Below are 20,623 nucleotides of genomic sequence, written 5' to 3' on the forward strand. Positions count from 1 at the left end.
AAGGCTATCTGGGGCCTAACAGGGATATACAGCGTTGGACCGTAACAAGTAGTTGGCCGAGCCATGGCTCCGGCTCTGAACCCCTGGTCACACTGGGACGTCTCAAGTGCTGGGTCGCCACCGATTGGGAAAGCCATATTGCTCAGGTCGAGACCCAGGACGTGGAATCAGGAAGCAACTGTGACGGAGACAGGTTGATAGTCATCATCGATGGTGAAGGTGGAGGCGATACTTCGTTCCACGACGCGAAAGGTATGGTGCCAGACATATACATGCCATCCGTTTCATCAATTCCGCGTGTAAACCACCGCTGCAGACCGTCTAGGCGCTTGTCGGCTATTCTCGCATCAGAGTCTTGGCACGGGCATGAAGAACGAAGACAAGGTTATTTGATGATATGTCTGGGTGTCTTCTTCAAGAAAGGCACCAAACCCTCGACCGTATCGGACGTTGGGCAATCCAGCGCGAATGCCTGGCGCCGCCTTTTCTTTGGCAGCTCTCGAAAAGTTCAGGGGCAAGTAGACCGATGCTGTCTTAACTTCGGCACCTAAAGACGGATCGTATGGGCATTTGACGAAAAGAATCCGTATCTCGCCCGTCTGCCAATATTGGTGGTCCTCCCAAATACGAAGCCGTCGAGACTCTGGTACGTCGATTGCTTCGGTCACATTAAGACCTTCTTCTTCAAGCTCCATAAGTGTCTGCATTATAGTGCTGCCTGTGCCACCCTGAAGGTCGCCTTCGTGTCGATTCGTCTGAGCTAGCAGAGCAATGGCTGACCTTCGGATAATTGGGTCACGACAACGTCCAGCGACGAATGCGAGGGTGTCAATGACGCCAGAATCGATTCCGAACGATGTAGTCCTAGGCGATTTGGCTGGGTTTCCGATTGCATCGTGATACAGCTCGATGATCTCCGCAAACTTGTCCACGTGGCGGTCATAGTGGCATTCCTCGCTGGTCCCAAGCGTATCGTACAGGATTGAGGCGACGAGTGCAGCCGCCCGAAGGAGCTTTTTGGAGGTGATCAATGCCTCGTACCGTTCGAGTTTCGTCACGGGAGTATCATCGAGAGCTGCGATCCAGTTCGACAGTAGAGCTTGCACCTGTTCTCGTGGTTCGCAGTGTGATAGCGAGGAATCGATGTTTTCCTGGCCCCAGTCCAATATCTCTTCGAGCTTGTTTCGTCCCTCTAGAAGGTTACCAAAACAGTAGGGAATTTCCGGCAGCGCCAGACGATGTTCTGTCTTGCTTCGGTTGATGGCCGCGCTAAGTGTCAGTGCGGAAGGGATATCGACGATGCTACAAAATCGCATCCTCAAGCGCTCGATAATGGGTCGGAGCAAATTGTTCAGGACAGTCTTCTCACTGTCAGACAGAACAAGCTCGCCAGATGCCAGTCTTGCATCGATGTCGGTGATGAGGCTGTGACCGGATTTGAGTAGCTGATAAGCTGTGCGACTATCCTGTAAGTTCTGCAGGCAAATAAATATGACGCATGAGATCAGGGTCGTGATGTCCGACATTGCTGTCTCATAAGCCATGCGAGATGCTTTGCTGCTTTGATGCAATGCCAGCCGCTGCAAGTCCGAACGCTCATCCGACTCCCCGTCCGCCTCGGAAGACTCATGAAGGGCACCAAGAGCGACGACTCCGTGAAGTATAGATCGATTGAGGTGACATGCTTGCAGAATAAGTCTGTTCCAAAACGCTGCATCTCTCCACCCAGACCATTCTGGAGCCGTCCTATGGCAGAAGAAAACCAGGCTGCGGACTTCTTCGGGCTCAAGTCCTGGGAAGGTACTAACAGCCTGAAGTAACCTACTGGATGGACTAATCGGAGACGTATAGGTTGGTGACATTCCGGAAAAGATTGAGCGCTGATGTTCGAGCCTTCGAGCGGGTACGTTCGTATCTAGGCGGAGCTCTGGCTGCCCGACAGCGGCGACCTGCTGTTCAGGTGATGGCCTATCTTTTGGTCTTCGCTTCCGAGGCGACTTGTCGCTTGTTGGTGCAGGTCTGGCGGCCGCCTCCGCCTTGGCTCTGACCTGTCTTTCGTGCTGGACATGCTTGCGGATTTGTTTCGTTTCGGCCCTGGAGCTTCGGGAGAGGACGGTTGAGCCAGTGTCCTTATTGATCCATAGTAGTGATTCTGGCATTGCGTTGGATCAAAGGGGGCTGCCTGTTCGCGACCGCCAAAATACGTTGATGACAATCGTGCAACAAGATGCAACTTCTGGTTTCGGCGCGTGCTACGAGCTGCTCTGTCAGGAAGTTGGGTGATCGAAGCGTTGTTGTCATTGTGGCAACACCACCATCGGCGACTTCGAGGTCATATCTGATCTGCTAGGACCAGCCGTTCAAAAGTTCCAAGCAATAGCAAACGAGTTTCTCGGTCGAGACTCGAGAGGTTACGTGTATTCGACCGTCGGAGTAGGAATGGCCCGTTTCAAATTCGCTGCTAATGCCCATGGGCTTGACTTGGCATTGAGCCATTCCAGACAGCTTTGGTGCCTCGAGCTATACGGCGTACTGCCACTGCGTTCTGGGGTAGCTGAAGAGGTCTGGACGCGATGCTTACCGGGATAGAATCTCCAGACAAGGGGAAGAATCTTGGGGAAGCCAGCAAGTGAGGTTGGAGCTAAGTCAGACTACCGCGTAATTACGACCACCTGCAGGAAGTTCGCCTCTCGTTCACATAGACCGGGGGGTTGGGTACGAGCCCTCGGTTGGTTCTTTCGCCATCGCTAGATCACTCCATGGGCCTTCTAGCGCTGCCGAGAATCAAGACCTTGCGAAGCCGGTGACGCGGCACCTTCCGTATACACAGTACAAGCAGCAGACTGACATGCAGTTCTGAAAATGGTAACTATGCGCGGTTCTGAAAATGGTAACTCTGCGCGCGCAGCAGAAAGATCAAGCCGTGGTGGCCTTTGCTTGCAATCTTGGCACCACACGTGACCAGCCTCTGCAGTGGCTCTGCAGCCCTGATACTCCGTAGGGTAATGTACAATGCAGGGTAGTTAGGGGAGTCAATGCAGGGCTGTCTCGGAGCTACTCATTGCTGCTTTTACATTTGTTAAACCAGCTATCACTCCGACTTGATCGCTTCCTTTTCGGGTTCCGCCGCCTTGTTTCCATTGCTGCTGTCACCGGACTGTCCCTCAAGGACCTCCATCCCATCCTGAGTGACGTGTACATTGATCCGAGGACCCTTGAACCACTTCCTGGCATCAATCGCATACCAGGACATGGCCAAGAACATTGAGCCTCCATATATCAGGCAAGTCCAATTCATCGTTAACGAATTAAGATCATTGCCCTTGACAGCCGGGAAGCATAGAGCTGGGGTGATCAGCAACCACCAACCAAATGCCACCGCCCCCAATGGTTTCGACCACCGACCGAGATGCCAAGGACCTGGAAGCACACGAGTCAGCAATGACGCATGCTTGGACACGCGTCCAAACTTACCGGGCTTGAATCTTCCATGATCGAAGAACAGCTTCAAAGCCACGGGCGTGGTGAATGCTGTGTACTGCGCAATGGCACCAATGCTGAATACCGCACCAATCGCGACCGGGCTGGCAAACATCAATAGCCCGAGCAATGCCCCCACTCCCAAGACGCCCCAAGTGGCATACACGGGTGTCTTCGTCTTCGGGTGAACCTGACTCCACCATCTGGAGCCGGGTATAGCTCCATCCCGGGAATAGGCAAAGACGACGCGGGATGCAGTGATGGTACAGCTTTCCCCAACGAAGAATTGGGCAATGATGTTCAGAGAAAACATGGCCAAGCCGGCCTTTTTGCCTAGCACTTGCAGACACAGGCTCCCGAACGGCTGACCATATTGTCCCGCCACGACATCTGGGATATCCTTCACGGTATAACAAATAACCCAAATTACCACCCAGCCAAGATACAATCCAAGCTGCGCAGTCATTACAATGGCCCGTGGTGATGCGATATTGGCGTTGCTGCATTCCTCGGAGAGGTGAAACGGGGCGTCGTATCCCGACATGGTCCAGATTGTGGTGAGGAATCCCATGATTGTGGCCCATGGGACCGGCCATTCGGTGCCATTCTCAAATGTCGTCCAGACATCGTGGCTGTTATTGGTCTTGGGGTGATTGATTGAGCCCGCCGGGAACCAAATGACAAAGATGAGCAACACAAGGATATTCCAAACGGTCCCAACCTTGTTCAGCCAGCCAATGAAAAATGTGGATTGCATGGTGACGACACCGTTGATAACGAGGAGAAGTAGCAGTGTCAGATAGACATGCCATGTCTGGGGTTCGTAGTCAGGATTGGCGATCATCCCGCATGTGATCAACATGGACGCCAATGCGTAGTTGACAGAGCATGGGCCAGTAACGAACCCGCAGAAATTACTCCACCCAACGAAATATGAGGCCAGTGGGCCCCAGCCTTCAGGAGCAAGCACGGCGGCGGCATAGTAAAGGCCTCCGGCGGTAGGCATGCTCGAGCACAACTCGGCCATGGTGAAAGCGGTGGACTGGATGAAGAGTGCCGCAATCAACCATCCCCACATGGCACCACCTGTACCCGAGTAGCCCAAGCTGTAGCCAATCGTAGACGCGACGGAAGGCAGGATTCCCAGAACAGCAAACGAAACTGAGAACGATTCCCAGATGGTGAAGTCTCTGGCATCTGATCAGCTTGTGGCGACGGCCAGCAGCACTGGGGGCCCATACCTCTTGAACTCTTGTTTGTATCCCAGGGCAGCTAGAGTAACCTCGTCCTTGGTGGCACCCTCCTCCACGACCGCATGGGTGTGTTGTTGCGCGAACACGGACGTGACGCCGACCGCGTCCTCGTCAATAACAGAGACGGATCCCTTCCGAGGACTCGCCATGGTCAGAGAGGCTGAAGTGTTGGCAGTATGCGACAGCACGAGGGTCCAGGAAAATAGTGTGGGAAAGCGGGAATAGGACAGACTTTATCCGCACGTCCATCCACGGTGTCGTCGTTGTAGGTTTTAGGGCAATCGATAAGATCGTCTCCGCATGCAGGAGCGATTGCCCGGAGACAGGTGGTGCAGCCATGTTAACGCGAATACCCATGACACTATCCCTCGAAGCAGAAGGAGAGAATGTATCCAGGGTGTTCCAAGGCTTGTCTGGTAAATGCGCGGAGGATGTCCGCTCAGACGCTGCACCACCACAGAGTCCATGATTGGCTTGAGGAAGAGGCTGCGCGGGATGCTGTTGTTGGGCTTATCAGCAGCCGGTGTTCTGCTTCGAGGATGAGAGGCGCACATCTTTAGCTGTCGGCGTCCAGGGTGTGATGCGAGTCGTAGCTTGTGCATTGCCTGTAGAGGCCCGGCCGCTCCTCGCCAGCTCGCCAATTTGAGGGGAGGTAGAGGTTTCATTCGTCACGCCCTGAGGAGAAAGATAGACCTGCAGTCAGTAGCGTGGATGGCTTTGAACTTGCCAAGCGATTGCCCTCGCTATCAATGGTACCAAGATAGTGCGTCGCAAGTATTGGCGATTCTTGCGCTATCTTTATCAAGGCTTGACATGAGCTCCTGCATCGAACGTGGCAATTCCTAGCAGACAGCCCGCAGCTATCTGCGATGGCCTCGATCGCGTTGCCATGTGGCTGTTGTGATGTACCGGTTGACAGGACGCGAGTTCAGGAGAAGTGCATTGCCCGTAACCTTATCAAGGCAACCAGCAGTGCCAGCCCTGTGAGGACGCGGGGAATGTCGTACGTAAGAGCAATCAACGAGACTCCAACCTCGTTCAGGATCCTACCTCATAGAGGCTATTGACAGAGTGCCTGCGTTTGTCAAAGATTTCAATTTCCGTGTAGGAAGGATGATGGCACTGTCACGATAAGAAGATCCCTGAGGTGATACCATACGAAGCAGTATTGGAGGGCTCGTCGAGCGAGCACACCATGTCCTCAGCATTTCTGCACAATAATTGCTATTCAGACCCAACCTGTCCATGAATGGCCACCTTCGTATATCGAGTTTTTATCTAGTTTGGCTGAAGAGTACTCCGTACAAGTCGTCAATGGGAGAAGTTTTCTCGTCGCAAGGGCGGAAGAGTCTCACCGAACCCGCCAGTTGCCGCACAGGGCTGAGGGAAAATGAGAGAACGAAATGGTAATCCAGTACGTACGGAGTAGCTGTCCAAAGAAAGCTCGCAGCAATCGTCGTCTACGCAGTAAATTGAATCACGCACAAGTGGGTAGTCTAGGGTTGAGGCACATGCTCACGCAGCTGTAAGCGTACCTGAGACACAGGGGAAGGGAGCTCTGAAACCATTGACAGGTTGGAGAACGTTGGATCGTGCAAACAGGAGTACGAGACACTACCGGGTGCGACGCCGATCGAGCGCGAAACGGCCACGAGGAATGATGGCCTGATCCGGTCGTGGCCTTTAACGAGGATGTGGATCGCGACACCGTGACTGGGAAGGTGTTGGATGTGGCCCCCATCGGAAAGAGACGCGCAAACTGCGATGATGCTCAAACACAGCCTCAACGCACACAGTGTCTCAACGGGCTTGCGTGAGCCGCAAGGGTTTGCAGGGATTGATTCGTCGATGTCTGGCTCGCCACAGGGCGAGACACCGCATGAAGGCGACAGCACCGATAATAATGCTGGTCAAATCAATGACCACCAGCACCGTCGTTGAGATTCCGGACTCCATCCTGGCAGTGCATCCGAGTTAGCTACTGTGCCAGAACAAATGGTTACAGTAGGTGCTGAGTTCCCTCGGGTGAATATCGATAACGAGGCAGAGCCCAGCAACGGAGGTGCCGCCAAACGGGTTGGTCCAGACTCTGTGGGTCCAAGAACGGGCTTCCCCTTGCCTTTCCAGTGGGTTTTCACGGGTTTCCAAGGCTTTGATACCAGAGGGTCTGTCGCCAGCCAACCCTTTTCGCTTCTGGACTCGTGTCTCAGGCGCTAACACAAGCCACAACTGCGTCAGTGGTTGGTAGATCTCACTTTCTGCGTGCTCGAATGTCCAGTTCTCCCATTCACTCTGTTTCCTCTGTTCTCTCTTCAACGCCGAACACCGTCGCCAGCTTTCGCCGAAACGACTCTCACAGCTCCACGACACCTATCATTGAAACAGCAGTCATCGAGCCTCTTGCAACCGGAATCGGAGTCGTGCACATACACCCGCTACCTGTACTACTACCTTGTTTACACCCTCCACGAAACGCATTCTCTCTCCAGGACGGGTGACGACTGCCTTTCCACTTTCGAAGATATTCACCCACCAGTCTATTAGCCGAGTACTGAATCGCATACGAGAACCTGCTCTCTCCTTAAGCCTCATAGCAACATCGCGCTGATGGCTAGCACCTCATAGAACGTGCTCACCTCGATAGCCGCCATCAGCGGCGCCTTTACGCCCCTCCCCCATACCATGGAAAATGTACCGCCACAGGTATGGGCTGTGGCTCATACACTGATCGCCCGCAATGAGACAAGCAATTCAACCTCGGCGGCCACCGATCCTGCCACACCCAGTCGCCCGCCTGTCTACAAAGCAATCGGTCTTTCTCTGGCGGTGGCCTCTGGTCTGTTCATTGGCACTTCCTTCGTGCTGAAAAAGATGGGACTGCTCAAAGCCAATGCGAAATACAACGAGGAAGCCGGCGAGGGTTACGGATACCTTAAGAACGTCTGGTGGTGGGCAGGCATGACACTGATGATTGTGGGTGAAATCTGCAACTTCGTGGCCTACGCCTTTGTCGACGCAATTCTTGTCACACCCCTAGGTGCTCTGAGCGTTGTGGTCACCACGATTCTGTCTGCGATCTTCCTCAAAGAGCGGCTGAGCTTTGTGGGCAAAGTGGGCTGTTTCAATTGCATTATCGGCAGCATCGTCATTGTCCTCAATGCGCCCGAACAGAGCGCCGTGGCGGATATACAGGAAATGCAACACTTTGTGATTGCGCCTGGATTTCTCAGCTATGCTGGGGTTGTCATTGTTGCCTGTACGTTCATCGCCCTCTGGGCAGGCCCGAGGTACGGAAAGAAGAGCATGCTGGTATATCTCACTATTTGCAGCTTGATCGGAGGTCTCAGCGTCGTCGCAACTCAGGGTTTGGGCAGCGCGATTGTCGCTCAGGCTAGTGGCAAATCCCAGTTCAACCAGTGGTTTCTTTATGTGCTGTTGGTTTTTGTGGTTGCGACGCTGTTGACTGAGATTATCTACCTGAACGTGAGTCGTTATCGCTTTCGTCGTCTTTCTCGTCTCTGACATTTTGCAGAAAGCTCTGAATATCTTCAACGCCGCGCTTGTTACCCCGACCTACTATGTGATCTTCACCAGTGCGACGATCGTCACTTCGGCTATCCTTTTCCGTGGATTTAAAGGGACCGCTGTGACCATTACGACCGTGATCATGGGATTCTTGCAGATTTGCGCCGGTGTTGTACTCTTGCAAATGTCCAAGTCTGCGAAGGATGTGCCCGACGCAGCTGTTTTCAAAGGAGATCTCGACCAAGTCAGAGAAATCGCGGAGGTCGAACAGCCCGAAACAGAACCCAAGGCCGACGCTATCCGTGGAACTGCCGCTCTGATCAGACGATTGTCCGCCTCCCGACAGAAGATGGAACAGGAGGAAGCCAGGCGATTACGGGAAGACACGCTCAGAGATCAGCTCGAGCCGGTGCGCGAAAATGAAATTGTGGAATGGGACGGGCTTAGACGACGGAAAACCGTTCTCGGTGAACCTGGTGCTCCCCTTCGAAGAAATACTGTTCGTCCACCACTGGGCATGTCGCATTTTCCACAGCCGGACGACGAAGAAAGCGAGCATGGTCCGGGCTTCTTTGAGAACCTTCGGCATCGCGCACAGAGTGTCATCCGGCACCCTACCCCTGGCCGCCATCAAGACATGCCCGAGGACTCTCTGCGGAGCCCCATACATCCAGTTGCGTTGACCGACATCAAGGTCCACTCGTCCAAGTCCGAGTCACCCATTGTGCCCTATGGTCCAGGCAGTTACGAAGATGCCCAAGAACGGATTTATGGACTCCCACACGGCCAGCTTCAAAAGGAAAGAGGCGTCTCAATCGCGGCTCAACCATCGCCTCGCTCGAAACCGCTACCGCCCAAACCGTCGTCGTCCCCGTCACTTAGACCAGCTCCAGAAGCAAGACGTCAATTTTCTTTCACGAACTTCCTCCGCCCGAGTTCACGCACACCAGACATTGATTCAACCCCGTCACGGCCGCGATCGCACCGTGCCAGCAGTAACGAGCAGAGGCGCGCCTTCAAGAATGGATCAGAGGAGGAAAGATTGGGACTTGTCAAGGGTGATTCTCACGTTTCATTGCTCGAACATGAATCTCCTCGTTCGCCCGAACACCCAGCTCACTCCATGCCCTATGCCCCTACCGACCCCCATTCCCAATCCAGCTCCACCAGCAGTGTTGACGAATATTACCGTTACCAATACCCTTCTCCTCCTCAACGTTCTCTGTCATATTCTGACGAGGTTGATGGTTGGCAGATGACGAGCACCGAGAATCCTCCGAACGAGATAATCTCAGCCGCACCACCACCGGCGACGACAAGCAGCCGGCGACGACCAAGTCCGCCGAGAATCTATCAGCCACCACCTTTACTCATAAGGAGTTCACCGACGAGCGCGAACGACGACCGAGCAATACCGGGGATCATGGTGGGAGAAGACTCAACACGGGGCAGAGCCACTCAAGCAGCATCAGACCATTTCCTGAGTTCGTCGACGAGCCCGCCGAGATACACGAGTCGGCACCCAGACACTGGTTCTCGCAGGACGGATGGCGACGGTCACCTGCCTCGAGTCTCGGAGGACGCAAGAGTGAATGATGCATATGAATACGGTTTGGCTCGGACAGAGAGTCCAGAAGCAGAAGCCACTCGACGGCGGTTCGAAGAGCAGAGCAAAAGGGAACGAGAAGAGCGGCGGCAGAGAGCTGCAGGTCGACGACAGAGTTGGAAACCTACAAGTCCTGGAGGAGCAGGAGAAAGCTTTGTTTAGGGAACATGGCTTGCACTTGGTCTGATTGTACAATGAGTTTATTCTGACAATAACGAAATACCCACGACGTTTGGATTGCATGGAGATGCACTTATGACCTGAGAGAGAGAGATATGACGAGTCAGTCAGGTTAGAGTCTGCCGACTCACGATATGTATAGTATATAGCGGATCACGCTGAATAGTATTTCGATGACCGCAGCATGGATTCTCTCCCTCCAGCTTAGCACGGGCAAGTCCATCGCCGGCCCCGTCTGTGTTCGCAAAGACCTCCTCTTCAGGAGTGCGATCGACAAATCGCCGTCGGATGCTTCTTAATCCCGAGCCCCCGCTGTGGCCCGCTCAATCGGCTTTCTCGGTCGAGTGCATTGGAAAGCACGAAGGTCAGGCGCTGCCGTCGACCTGCTCGTCTGTCTCTCTTTACCATGCTCCTGGATGGGGTACAGGGACACTTGACACGATATTTCGCCTTCCGATGACTTTGTAGCGATTCACATGGCCGACTCACCTGCATCCGAGCCGTCGCAGGACCATGAGTCAGGTGACGAGTCCAATGCGGCACAACAGGCTGCTGCCAAAGCAGCTACGGTCAAGGACAAGGAATGCCAGTATTGTCACCAGCATTTCACATCTTCCTCCCTCGGCCGTCATCTCGATCAATTCATCTCGAAGAAGAAACCCGACGGCATCCACGACGTGGACGAAATACGAAGACTGCGAGGAGGCATCACGCGCCGTACGGCGAGAAGCAGCAGGAAAGACAAGCACAATGGACACGAGGATGCTCGCTCGTCCCAGGGTTCCCCAGCGCTCGGTCCAAGTCCTCAACCGGGCACACTGGTCTCTTCGGCGATTGAACTGAACCGTATACCTCCGGGGGGAATGCACGTGCGCTTGAACAGGTTGAACTGGGAGGCTACAGGTGTCATTACAGATCCAGCAACCCTCGACTCCCCAGTCATTGCCGCTCCACCCACGCCGGCTGTCGTGTCCAGCCCTTTGGGCCTGAAGCGCAGTTTCTCGACGTACGCCCAAGACCTCAATCCCGCGAACAATGCAGTGACCACGAGAGCACTCGAGCTTGCTCTTCGGGAAGTCCTCGATTCTCTTCGCACGGCCACCAAGCATACCTCGCCGAAACCTTCTCCCTTCAACTTCGATGTTCAGTCGCAGACCTTCCCTTCCCTTTGTCTAAAAGTCCTGCCCGCGCCAGCGACTCTCTTCCAAGCCTCTCCATTCTCCACGCCACAGTCGATCCCGATCAACCCGCCTGGTCCAGACCAGCTTGCTCCTCTCCGCCAGAAGCTGAGCGCTGCAATTGACTACTGGAAATGGCAGGCTTTGCGGCTAGCTCAGCCTACGTCTTCAAACATTGGGGAAGAGGCGGACTTTCTGTCACACAATGCGAAGCAATGGATGGAATCTACCCTTGCACACGTAGATGCGAGCTACCAGAATTGGATGGCGCATCCGGTCGATATCCGCAATCTACTTTGGCAGGTGGAGTTGCTCCGGGCATATAATTCAGAACAGCAGAAGGTGCGAGAAATGGAAGAGAAACTAGAGCGGCTGCAACAAGAAGCGGACCAGTTGCAACAGCAGGTCGAATACCTGTCCCGCTGTCAGTGGCCACGAGAGATGGCCTTGTGGCCTCCCGAGCGAAAGACGTTCGGTGCCACTATGCGCGAAGAGTTGCGGATGATCAATCTGAACAAAGGCCGCGCTGGTTCGCACGGACCAGGCGGTGCTGACGAGAGGATAAATGCGCCTGGTGAAAGCGTGATTACGAGACTGGGTGACAAATGGGACTTTGACAAACTGGTCAACAAGTGGAAAGCGCACGTGAAGGAGGACAGGAATCGGCGCATGCCCGTTCCGCAGTCTCAGCAGACGATGGACGGGGTCGTAGCCGGACCACCACCAGTGTCGAAAGTGTCGGAGCTCAAGAAAACACAGAGTGAGCCAGGCATAAACGGCTTGTCGAATAGATTGGCGCCAAACAGCCTGGAAGAAAGACGACGGAGCATGAGGAATCAAAAAGGGAACATTAGCATCCTCTCAGATCTGTGAGGAGTGTTCAATGACAGAATCTGTACGGAGTACATTGTGTGTCAATCGCAGATTTCATGTCCCTTTCTACTGTAGCATACATGACCAACGGGAATTTCGCTCAAATCGTGACAGCCATTAAAACCAATAATCTGCGTCATCTTCCAACCGTAATATCCCAGAGACCGACCTGTTCTTCGCCGGAACACCCTGTTGCAAGTCGTCATCGTCAAGTTGGAACCGTACCCGTGCACGAGCGCGTACGGTTTGTGAGGCCGTTACTCTTCTTCTTCCTCCGCCTCTTCTAGATCCTTCTCCCTCTTCGCAAACAGGCTCACTCGATTTTGGATTGCGTAGATTGCATAGCCCACCAGCGCTAGCAACACGAACAGAACGATCACAATGATCGCTATCACGTAGTTTCTCTGCATGATGAATCTGGTCGATGTGAGGCTGTGTCACGGATGGAGGAAAGGACTGGGTCCTCGAATGGCTGATCGTTCGAGGAGCGTGAGGCGCAAAGGGTTCACTCCGAGCACGGAAATGCAGCGAGGGCTCGACTAGACGGAAGCGGGCCGGTGGTGGTGGACTGAGTCTGGGGCCACAGAGGAGGGAAGCACTGTTGGGCAGCTGTCTGATGGGGATGGGCTCAGACTGATAGCTTCGAGATAACAGTGAGCGGGGCGACGGTGGAGGTGACGCTGAAGATAACGAGGGACTCGATGCGGAGACAGCAGTCGGCGACGCCGTTGTGTCAGTTGTGATGGGTCGGGGGGTTTCGAAGCTGAGTGCGATACGTGCTCGTGGCAAATGCTGGTTTGCTGCTGGTTAGTTGCGAGGGGAGGCTGCTGTGCAAGATGGAATGTTAGCAAAGAGCACTGTGCACAATAAGGTCTACATGTAGTCAAACGCGAGCGACCTGCCCAGCCTCGCGCACAGTCATGTCTCATCAGGTTGATGGCTGGTGACGGCGATGAAGAGGTTGGAGAGTCAGTGGCAGGAAGCGAGAAGTCAAGGCTGGGCGAGTCGCGAGGCTGGCGATCCAAAAGCGGAAATAGGGGGGACAGCTAGCTGCAACCAATGATACTGAGGCGGCTTTCCGCCCTACACAGCAAGGACGGCCACGACGGCTCAGAGAAGTTTTGACGCTGGACTCCGTTGTCCTCGAGAAGAAAACGCGTGTGCAACTCCGTGCAAAGATCATCAATCCCGCTACTCCGTACTGCCCTCTGGTTCAGCTTGCGCATACGTCGCAAAAGACCTCGAATCCCTGTTCAGAACAATGTTAGCTAGCGTGTTCGCTTCAGAGGGCCGTTCAACCATACGAGGTCTTTTCCTGGGGATTTTGTGCAGTTGCTCGACAGAGGGAAGCGTCTCTGTATCGCCCAAAGGGCCGTGACGGGTGAATAGTCGAAGAGGATCGGAGCTTGTGGAGCTTTGTCGCGGTACAGCTGGACGATGTCTGGCCGGCGTGAGTAATGGTCCCCGCGAACATCAGTACAACCTACCGCCGAAGCGAACAGTCAGATCTTCGAGGTGCGAACCTCGTACGCCATAGCCGATTCCTGTACCATCCCAGCGGACACCGTTCGTCTGCTTGGCGAGAACGTTGATGTCCTGCTCTGGACCCATAAGAACGACTGAATCTCAAGTCAGCAGAGTTGATGGACAGCTAGGTCGAACCACCTCGGAGGTTATAGCCAGCTTTCACGATATCTGCAGCATCGTGCCTCAGACCTGCATCGACAGCGGAGGCATTGAATCCCTGCTGAATGACGAGAGGGTGATACGGAGGCAAGCCACTAACTGATCAGTTCAGAGTCGACTAACTAGCGAGGAGTCAACATACGTGAAGATGATGTCGAGCTCTCCGCATCCAGGAAGTTTCGAAGGTGGAAAGGCGGAAACAGCTGCGCCGATGAGACTGAATAGCAGGATGCTTTTGAATTGGACCATGATGGACGTTTGTACGTTGTGCTATGTAAGAAAGTTGCTCTTGAGAATGATTCCCGAAGGACGTAAGACTAGACTTTATATCTTCTTCCTCTGACAGTTTTACCCATCGGAAATTGGGTACCATATCGTAGCTAACCCGGCCCTAATCTTCATCCACACATCTGAGCAAAACGAGCGCTACCACAGTCGAGGCCATTGAGCGCACGAGTGGCTTCTCCATGTCTCCAGGTAACACCTTCTCGCGGCACGCACAGTCTTTACAGGCTCTTGACAGCAATCTCCGGATGGCGATAGCCCGGAATGCGAAATAATGACAATTTTCTCCCGCTTCGAGATGGACGCGCACCTTTTGCGCTTCATGTTGCTTGTTCGGTAATATCCCTGGCGTAGCCGCGCAAGATCAGAAGAAAGCAAAGATGCGCCGCCATTTTCCGGCTGTAATGAACCGCATTAAAGGTGCAAAACGTGATACGGAGTATGGAGGACGGCGACAGGTCTGACCGAGGTTCCTGAAAGAGCTAGAGTAATAAGTTGGGGAAGACGCCGGATAGTGGAGCAAGATCTCGACCGAGCCAAGGTGTGGTAAACTGCTGGCGGCTCACCCTGCTTTGGGGCGGAGGGTGTTGCCGCCCTGTGCTCACCCCCGGCTCGCGCGAGTCAGGGCGAGCCGGGTGAGCGATCACCGTGTCACACCGATGGTGGGGGCTAATATATCTAGCGCCTGGACAAGGGCCTGTGCGGCGCGAACCCGCTCGCTCGACGAGGAAATGTTGATTGGCTTGTTTATTGAGCCAAGACGGCCCCATCAAATCAAGACTTCCTTCCAATGACTTTACACGGTCGTGACAGTATAACGAGACTCAAAAGCAGCGCCAGCGAGACTTTTTTTGAGGGCTGGGTATGACGCAGTTCCATATATCACCCACGAAGACCTGCCATTGCTGCCACACGAACATCCTGGTGGGCCAGCAGCAGCGCCGTATCGCGGATCAAGGTCGCAGTCATACAGCAAGTATGCTATAGGCGACATCTCAGGAGAAGCGAGAGTGAAAGAAGGGAATGAGAATTGTGATGTTGTCTTGAAGCTCCTGTTGCCAAAAGTTTAGGCCCGGAGAGCACTGAGCTTGGCGTGGACAAGTATGATCGGACTTATAGCCCGATATCACGTGAAATCTAGACGGACATATCGGCGATTGATCCGATAGCACATAGGTTCCTCGTGACTTAGAGATCTTTATTTTAGTACTAAGACACAAACTGAGGCTTGAGTCATAATCCTTAAGCCTTTGGTATCTTGTATGGGGACCAAGATCCGTCCGAGATGAAAAGGGGGACCACTGCAATAGAAGGAGCCCTCGGGATTCGAATACACAAGACAGATCTTTTCCAACTTGGACTTTTCCTTGTTCCAAGCACCTTTCTGAGCGCTGCCCACAGCGCAGATCGGATAATGACCCGTGAGCTACTTACCGAATACTTTGGAGGGACCGGGTGAACAGCAAGAGGTTGGCGAAAGTGCTCTTCGCGGATGGGGTGTCGAACACTGGTGTATAGATCGGGGGCAGATGTTGGCTTGGGTTGACAAGAACGCGGCCGTTTCCAGACACTGAATATGAGAGAGATCGTTTCAAGAAGCATGAGCTGGTGGAATATGAATTGATCCTGAACATGATTGCATCGGGCCAGATCTTGAAGCACCTTCCACGGTGAATGATCGAACTGCCATGCCTTGATCCCTCAGGATTGAGCAGCAATGACGCTCTGACACTGGAGACAAGTCTCACTGCCTTTTCCAGCCATGCTCCTTCATACTTTCGTCAGCATTCCCTGCATCAAACCATCCTTTGAGCTTTGCAATATCTTCCTCGTTGAAATACTCGTTTGCCATTGCCCAGCCAACAACACTATGGTGAGCCTCTTGAGCGCGTGAGCCCGTTCTAGCGCCTTCCGCATCAAGCATATCGTGCGCCCGTAGAATGTCGAGCCTGCGATCTGGAGCCTGGACGTATTCATTGAGGAGGATCAACTCTGGACCTCCGAGGATTGATTCAGGGTCGTTGTGGCGCTTGATTATCTCATCGGTGAGGATGTGCTCCTTGATCATGATGTGCGCGGGCGGACCAGTATAGCCGGTTGCAGGTTGGACATTGCCATCCTCGGTAGTCGGAGCAGACATTTCTTGATTGCTTCGGGACTGGATTGACTCAGTGCTTTTGATGTGGACGATAGAAAATCGCTGTTCGGAGACTGGCAGACGTGATCCTGATGTCTAACAGAAGGGAGGCGGAATAATTTGTAATCAAGTACCAGAAGCGCTAAAGAGAGTTGACTAGGCAGCAGGCGTTGCAGCAGAGGCTTCCGAACTTGAGCGCTACACCGCGTCTGTCAGACGACGCCCATTGGCCGACATTGTTGTCAGTCACAAGTCAACACAGGGATATTGGTCGCAGGAATTCGTCCAATTGAAGGCAGGAGGGTGAATCGTCCAGGATATTAGCGAAGTACCACGCCGTCAGGTCAGGACGCGTTTGAATAGGCTGTTTGTTCGGAACGCGAGGCAGTCCGACCCGAAGCGTGATGGAGCCTGACACTAGATGTGCTAGTGATCGGCAGGCACAACATCTCGAAACCTCAGTCGGAGATTCTGATGTCAATGCTTGGCTGTTGGTCTTTGACAAATTTCTGCCATGTATTGGTCAGGACAAGGTATTTGATACTACGGTGCGCCGCATCAAAAACGTGTTCGTCGAAGCCTGCCCTCATTTGGGCTCGGGATTCGCCCAGTGGGGCAACGCCAGGATGCGGCGGGAACATTGACTCATGTTTATCCACCGGAAAAGACATTAGCACTTGTATTGCTGTGAGTGTTTCCACTGAGGCCCCACTGTGTGCTGAATTGCCCATGTGGAATGTAGAGGTCGTCTTGGGTGACTTGGTCCAGCTCTCAGCTTCATAATAGCTCATGTCTTCGTCCGGAATGAGTCGAGTGGTTGGCTCAGCAGGACCAAACACCGTGTCCAAATCTTGACGAATCCTGCTTTCAATGTTAATTGGAAACTCGGTCGTCTTGTCATTGACCCTAGAGATATAGATGTTCACCGCTGACTGGAACAATTGGGACTGCACAGATTCGGAGAGGATGTTGTTGGCGCGGAGAGCAGATGCATAGGCCTCTTTCCACCGCTGCACCTGGATCAGGAACAAGATGTTCTCGGCCGTGAAATCCCTAGTAGCGGCAAACTTCAACAACGGGTTCGGGTTGCTTGCCAGCGCTCTCTCCAATGCAGCCATGGTGTATAAATCTCGCTGTTGAGAGGAGGTGATTGATGGCTGGTCGGATGACGCCCTGCTCGAGTCCGCATTATTGCTCGACTGGATGATGCCACGTCGGTCTTCCCACGATTCGAGAATGGCAAGTGTCTGGCGCAGCTGGAGCCGGCTCTTGATGATTTCATAAATAGGGAAGAAGATTGTTGTGAACTGCATCACCACAATGCCCGGAGCCAGCCACATCGGCGGCACCCACCAACGGTTCACAGGCTTGAAAGCAGTCGAGTACAGGGCCGCCAGCCATAGTGGAGTCCCAGGAAGACCGGAAATCACACTGTAGATGACTTGCAGTCTCCAGTAATGGACATCATGGATATTCCGCACACGGAAGAGAAGACATGGTCCGTAGAGCCAGGACCATGCTAATTGCCAGAACGCAGAAGGTATCCATTCCAGAGACTTGCGGCAAAGAGCCTGTCCTTTGGCATGAGACACATCGCCGTAGCTTGACCAGTCGCCCTGAAGAGTGGGGGTTGTCGCATAGAGAGCAGCGGTGATGATGAGCTGCACCGTCATTCCCGTGCCGATGTAGACGTAAGACTTCTGGATTCCAGAGAGTGAACTCCATCGATGCCGAACTTGCTGGGCAGCAGAGAGGCTCGCGGGTCCATCGAATGATCCATGTCTCGTATACACGAGGTCTCTCTGCTGGTCACTGATACTTCTGAGCTGTGCCAGGTTTGCTTGGAAGAGAGCGATGCCAAATGGCAGATAAATGCTCATGATCCAAAACTCTGCCGAGCATAGGAAGTGTCCGTTAGTGGTATATGCGAGGAAGATCTTCACCAGATAGACGTGGAGAAAACTGACGGCGGCGATGGCGAGGGGCAGGTTGCGGATCTTGATGAAAGCAAGATTTCGATTGATGATCAAGAATGCAACAGCAGCATAGAGGATGACTGTCCAGGCAACGACAAAGCCAGCGTAAAACTTGCCCAAGTCATCCCAATTGACGAGAGAGCCCCAATTGCGTCCTTTCGGATTAAGCCCCATTGTAGCCGCGGTAATTGTTTGCTGGAATTCGATGGCAATCGGTTTGTAGGACAAGGCGGGAGCGCAACGGTCAGGATGAAGATCTGGAAACGGGAGATGGGGACATCATCATATCTTGGGAGCAACCCTTTGCCACCTGCTGGCTGAGAGCCGTTCGCACATGGGCAACAGACATTTCTCACGTCAAAAGACGCGGCAGACGTGATTGACCTAGCAATGGGGTTAGTCTACCACAAGGCACAACCATTCAGGAAGTGGTGGCGCCATACCAGCTGTAAGGAGCCAGGTACAGGCGACATCCCTCGTTCACCTCAATGGCTGAACTTGCATATGTCAATGCTGTCAAAGCCCGTGTTAGGGCCGAGTTCAGGCTTGGACCACGTCCCGCCCCACTCATATCTGGGGAGCCAGGGGAACCATGAGAGCCAGGAAAACTAGGAGAACCAGGGGAGCCACGAGAACCGGGGGAGCTTTTCCAGTCGACCCTGTTCGTACACATTTGCTGCCGGTAGCTCGTAAAGGCCGCAGCGATCGGTGATGGAGATCAGGCTTAACGCGAGTGGATCTGCGGTAGAGTCTCCATCGAGATAACCGAGGACGGCTCGGCGTCGGTCTAGCCGAAACCATTGATTGCAGAAAGCTTTCTGCCACCTACAGGAGGTGGCCACTCGCGACAGAACGCCCTGTGAAAGAATACGACCGTGGAAGAGCCGGAAGGGAGAAGAGCTCCATTCACCACAGCAACTTCAGCTCTGAGCTCCTCACGGCACAGTTGCCTGCGCCACACCCTCTACCCATATGAAACACTTCCGCACAGATCTTGAACAGTCAGGAGTATTCATCACCATCCAGGAATGCCTTTGATGTCTTCCATGGCACTTGATCTATCTGAGCTTGCAGGTCGTTGCCTGCATCAATTCCATCCACGCACCTTGTCACGACAGCCTCAGCATGGAGGATCACCAACTTGGCGTCGAGTTCCATCCAAACTGCGCATTGCAGCGTCTCAATCCTAGCCGGCTTCTTGTCCTCGCCGTCCTCGATGTCTTCGCCACGAACCGCAGCCTTATAGCAGCTGATTGTGAGCCTGTTGTACCTGCATCTAGATCTTGTGCAGCTGTGGCCTTTGTTCTGCAACCAGTCATTCCCGCTTCTATTGTCCTGCGCTGAATTACTCTGACAAAGCCCACACATCATCAGTCCTGTTGCTGACCCTATTTCGGTGTCATTGTTTGCATTGCGACAAAGAGAAGCTGCTACTGTATTCTAGATGTCCCAGTCCAAAATGTCTCTGGCGCCGCAGTCCAAGACACCCGCACTTTCTAGCCGTTTTCCGCCCGCCAACCGCTACGATGACCTCCTCCACACTCAGGGCCTGCGTCTCTGGGTCAAGATTAGATACCTCATACGTCAGTTTCGAGTCGGAGAAGGGAGTGAGATCACCAAGAACCCCAACGTACATCCCAGATTCGCCATCAATACAAACAGCCCGTCCTTTCGACCACACCAGATTCTTTGCCGAGTCCACATCTGAGACCAAGAACAGACCCTCGTTACCACCGCCACCCGCCACGAAGCCCATGGAATGGATATGGATCTGCCATCTTTGTCACTCACGTTATGCGCTCGGAGTGACGCGACGATGTCTTGTCGATGGACACTACTACTGCTCCGGGGAGAGCGACAAGCCAAGTATGAGGAAGAAGAAAAAACAGAAGGCCTGCTCGAGCGAATTTGACTACGGCGCATGGAGAATGTGGGGTGAATGGCGTCGGAAAGCCCTCCGAACGATACAAAATGACAGAGTCTTCAAGGGCTGCGAGTCCTGTGACTTTCCCAGCCAGTGTCGGTACCCCATCGATACACATCCACTCGGTGATATGGGAATGGCATCGGTGACGCCCAAAGTCACTGTGACCGAATCAGCCCGCGAAGCAAAACGTGAAACAGAGCAAGATAGAACCAAGAGCAAATCAACCGCCAATGAGAAGGTTGACTTTGATCAGATCTTGAAGAGCATGGTTGATACGGACGCACACCAGCCGACTCTGGACATGTTGAAAGGTACGATGCAGGAGACGGGAAGCGGGAAGAAGAAGAAGAGCTTCGGCAGCAAGGCATTCGTTCCCTCTTTGCAGTTAGAACTGCCTCACTATGACACAACATTGCACGACCTGGTGGCAATGGATTGGGCCAATTTTGAAGAAATCGAATTGGGAAAGACAAAGACGGAGTGATTGACTGTACTCTTGTACATCAGCGTGACGGCC

The 20,623-nt window shown here is 53.6% G+C and overlaps 9 protein-coding genes across 9 annotated transcripts; 3 read left to right on the top strand and 6 right to left on the bottom strand.

Annotated features, from left to right (window-relative positions):
- Positions 1 to 347: 347 nt before the first annotated feature.
- A1O7_03686 (uncharacterized protein) lies at positions 348 to 2,159 on the bottom strand (the record flags this gene model as incomplete). The annotated part of the gene is made up of 1 exon (XM_007757703.1): positions 348 to 2,159. The coding sequence occupies one exon, from the start codon at positions 2,157 to 2,159 to the stop codon at positions 348 to 350; it is 1,812 nt and encodes a 603-aa protein (XP_007755893.1).
- A 932-nt stretch (positions 2,160 to 3,091) lies between these two features.
- Positions 3,092 to 4,882, bottom strand: A1O7_03687 (uncharacterized protein; the record flags this gene model as incomplete). The annotated part of the gene is made up of 3 exons (XM_007757704.1): positions 3,092 to 3,420; positions 3,475 to 4,670; positions 4,722 to 4,882. 3 exons carry the CDS (start codon positions 4,880 to 4,882, stop codon positions 3,092 to 3,094), a joined length of 1,686 nt encoding a protein of 561 aa, XP_007755894.1.
- A 2,533-nt stretch (positions 4,883 to 7,415) lies between these two features.
- A1O7_03688 (uncharacterized protein) lies at positions 7,416 to 10,026 on the top strand (the record flags this gene model as incomplete). Its single annotated transcript, XM_007757705.1, has 2 exons — positions 7,416 to 8,216; positions 8,266 to 10,026. 2 exons carry the CDS (start codon positions 7,416 to 7,418, stop codon positions 10,024 to 10,026), a joined length of 2,562 nt encoding a protein of 853 aa, XP_007755895.1.
- Positions 10,027 to 10,520: 494 nt separating this feature from the next.
- On the top strand, positions 10,521 to 12,095 carry A1O7_03689 (uncharacterized protein; the record flags this gene model as incomplete). The annotated part of the gene is made up of 1 exon (XM_007757706.1): positions 10,521 to 12,095. One exon carries the CDS (start codon positions 10,521 to 10,523, stop codon positions 12,093 to 12,095), a length of 1,575 nt encoding a protein of 524 aa, XP_007755896.1.
- A 117-nt stretch (positions 12,096 to 12,212) lies between these two features.
- Positions 12,213 to 12,773, bottom strand: A1O7_03690 (uncharacterized protein; the record flags this gene model as incomplete). Its single annotated transcript, XM_007757707.1, has 1 exon — positions 12,213 to 12,773. A coding segment is annotated over one exon (561 nt), but the record flags the coding sequence as incomplete, so codon positions are not given.
- Positions 12,774 to 13,308: 535 nt separating this feature from the next.
- A1O7_03691 (uncharacterized protein) lies at positions 13,309 to 14,030 on the bottom strand (the record flags this gene model as incomplete). The annotated part of the gene is made up of 5 exons (XM_007757708.1): positions 13,309 to 13,344; positions 13,400 to 13,536; positions 13,583 to 13,714; positions 13,758 to 13,876; positions 13,924 to 14,030. The coding sequence occupies 5 exons, from the start codon at positions 14,028 to 14,030 to the stop codon at positions 13,309 to 13,311; spliced, it is 531 nt and encodes a 176-aa protein (XP_007755898.1).
- Positions 14,031 to 15,810: 1,780 nt separating this feature from the next.
- On the bottom strand, positions 15,811 to 16,206 carry A1O7_03692 (uncharacterized protein; the record flags this gene model as incomplete). Its single annotated transcript, XM_007757709.1, has 1 exon — positions 15,811 to 16,206. One exon carries the CDS (start codon positions 16,204 to 16,206, stop codon positions 15,811 to 15,813), a length of 396 nt encoding a protein of 131 aa, XP_007755899.1.
- Positions 16,207 to 16,661: 455 nt separating this feature from the next.
- On the bottom strand, positions 16,662 to 18,353 carry A1O7_03693 (uncharacterized protein; the record flags this gene model as incomplete). The annotated part of the gene is made up of 1 exon (XM_007757710.1): positions 16,662 to 18,353. The coding sequence occupies one exon, from the start codon at positions 18,351 to 18,353 to the stop codon at positions 16,662 to 16,664; it is 1,692 nt and encodes a 563-aa protein (XP_007755900.1).
- Positions 18,354 to 19,705: 1,352 nt separating this feature from the next.
- A1O7_03694 (uncharacterized protein) lies at positions 19,706 to 20,590 on the top strand (the record flags this gene model as incomplete). The annotated part of the gene is made up of 1 exon (XM_007757711.1): positions 19,706 to 20,590. One exon carries the CDS (start codon positions 19,706 to 19,708, stop codon positions 20,588 to 20,590), a length of 885 nt encoding a protein of 294 aa, XP_007755901.1.
- Between the last annotated feature and the right edge of the window lie 33 nt (positions 20,591 to 20,623).

The sequence above is a fragment of the Cladophialophora yegresii genome (genome assembly GCF_000585515.1).
Source record: "Cladophialophora yegresii CBS 114405 chromosome Unknown aczIN-supercont1.2, whole genome shotgun sequence".
Taxonomy (NCBI): Eukaryota; Fungi; Ascomycota; class Eurotiomycetes; order Chaetothyriales; family Herpotrichiellaceae; genus Cladophialophora; species Cladophialophora yegresii.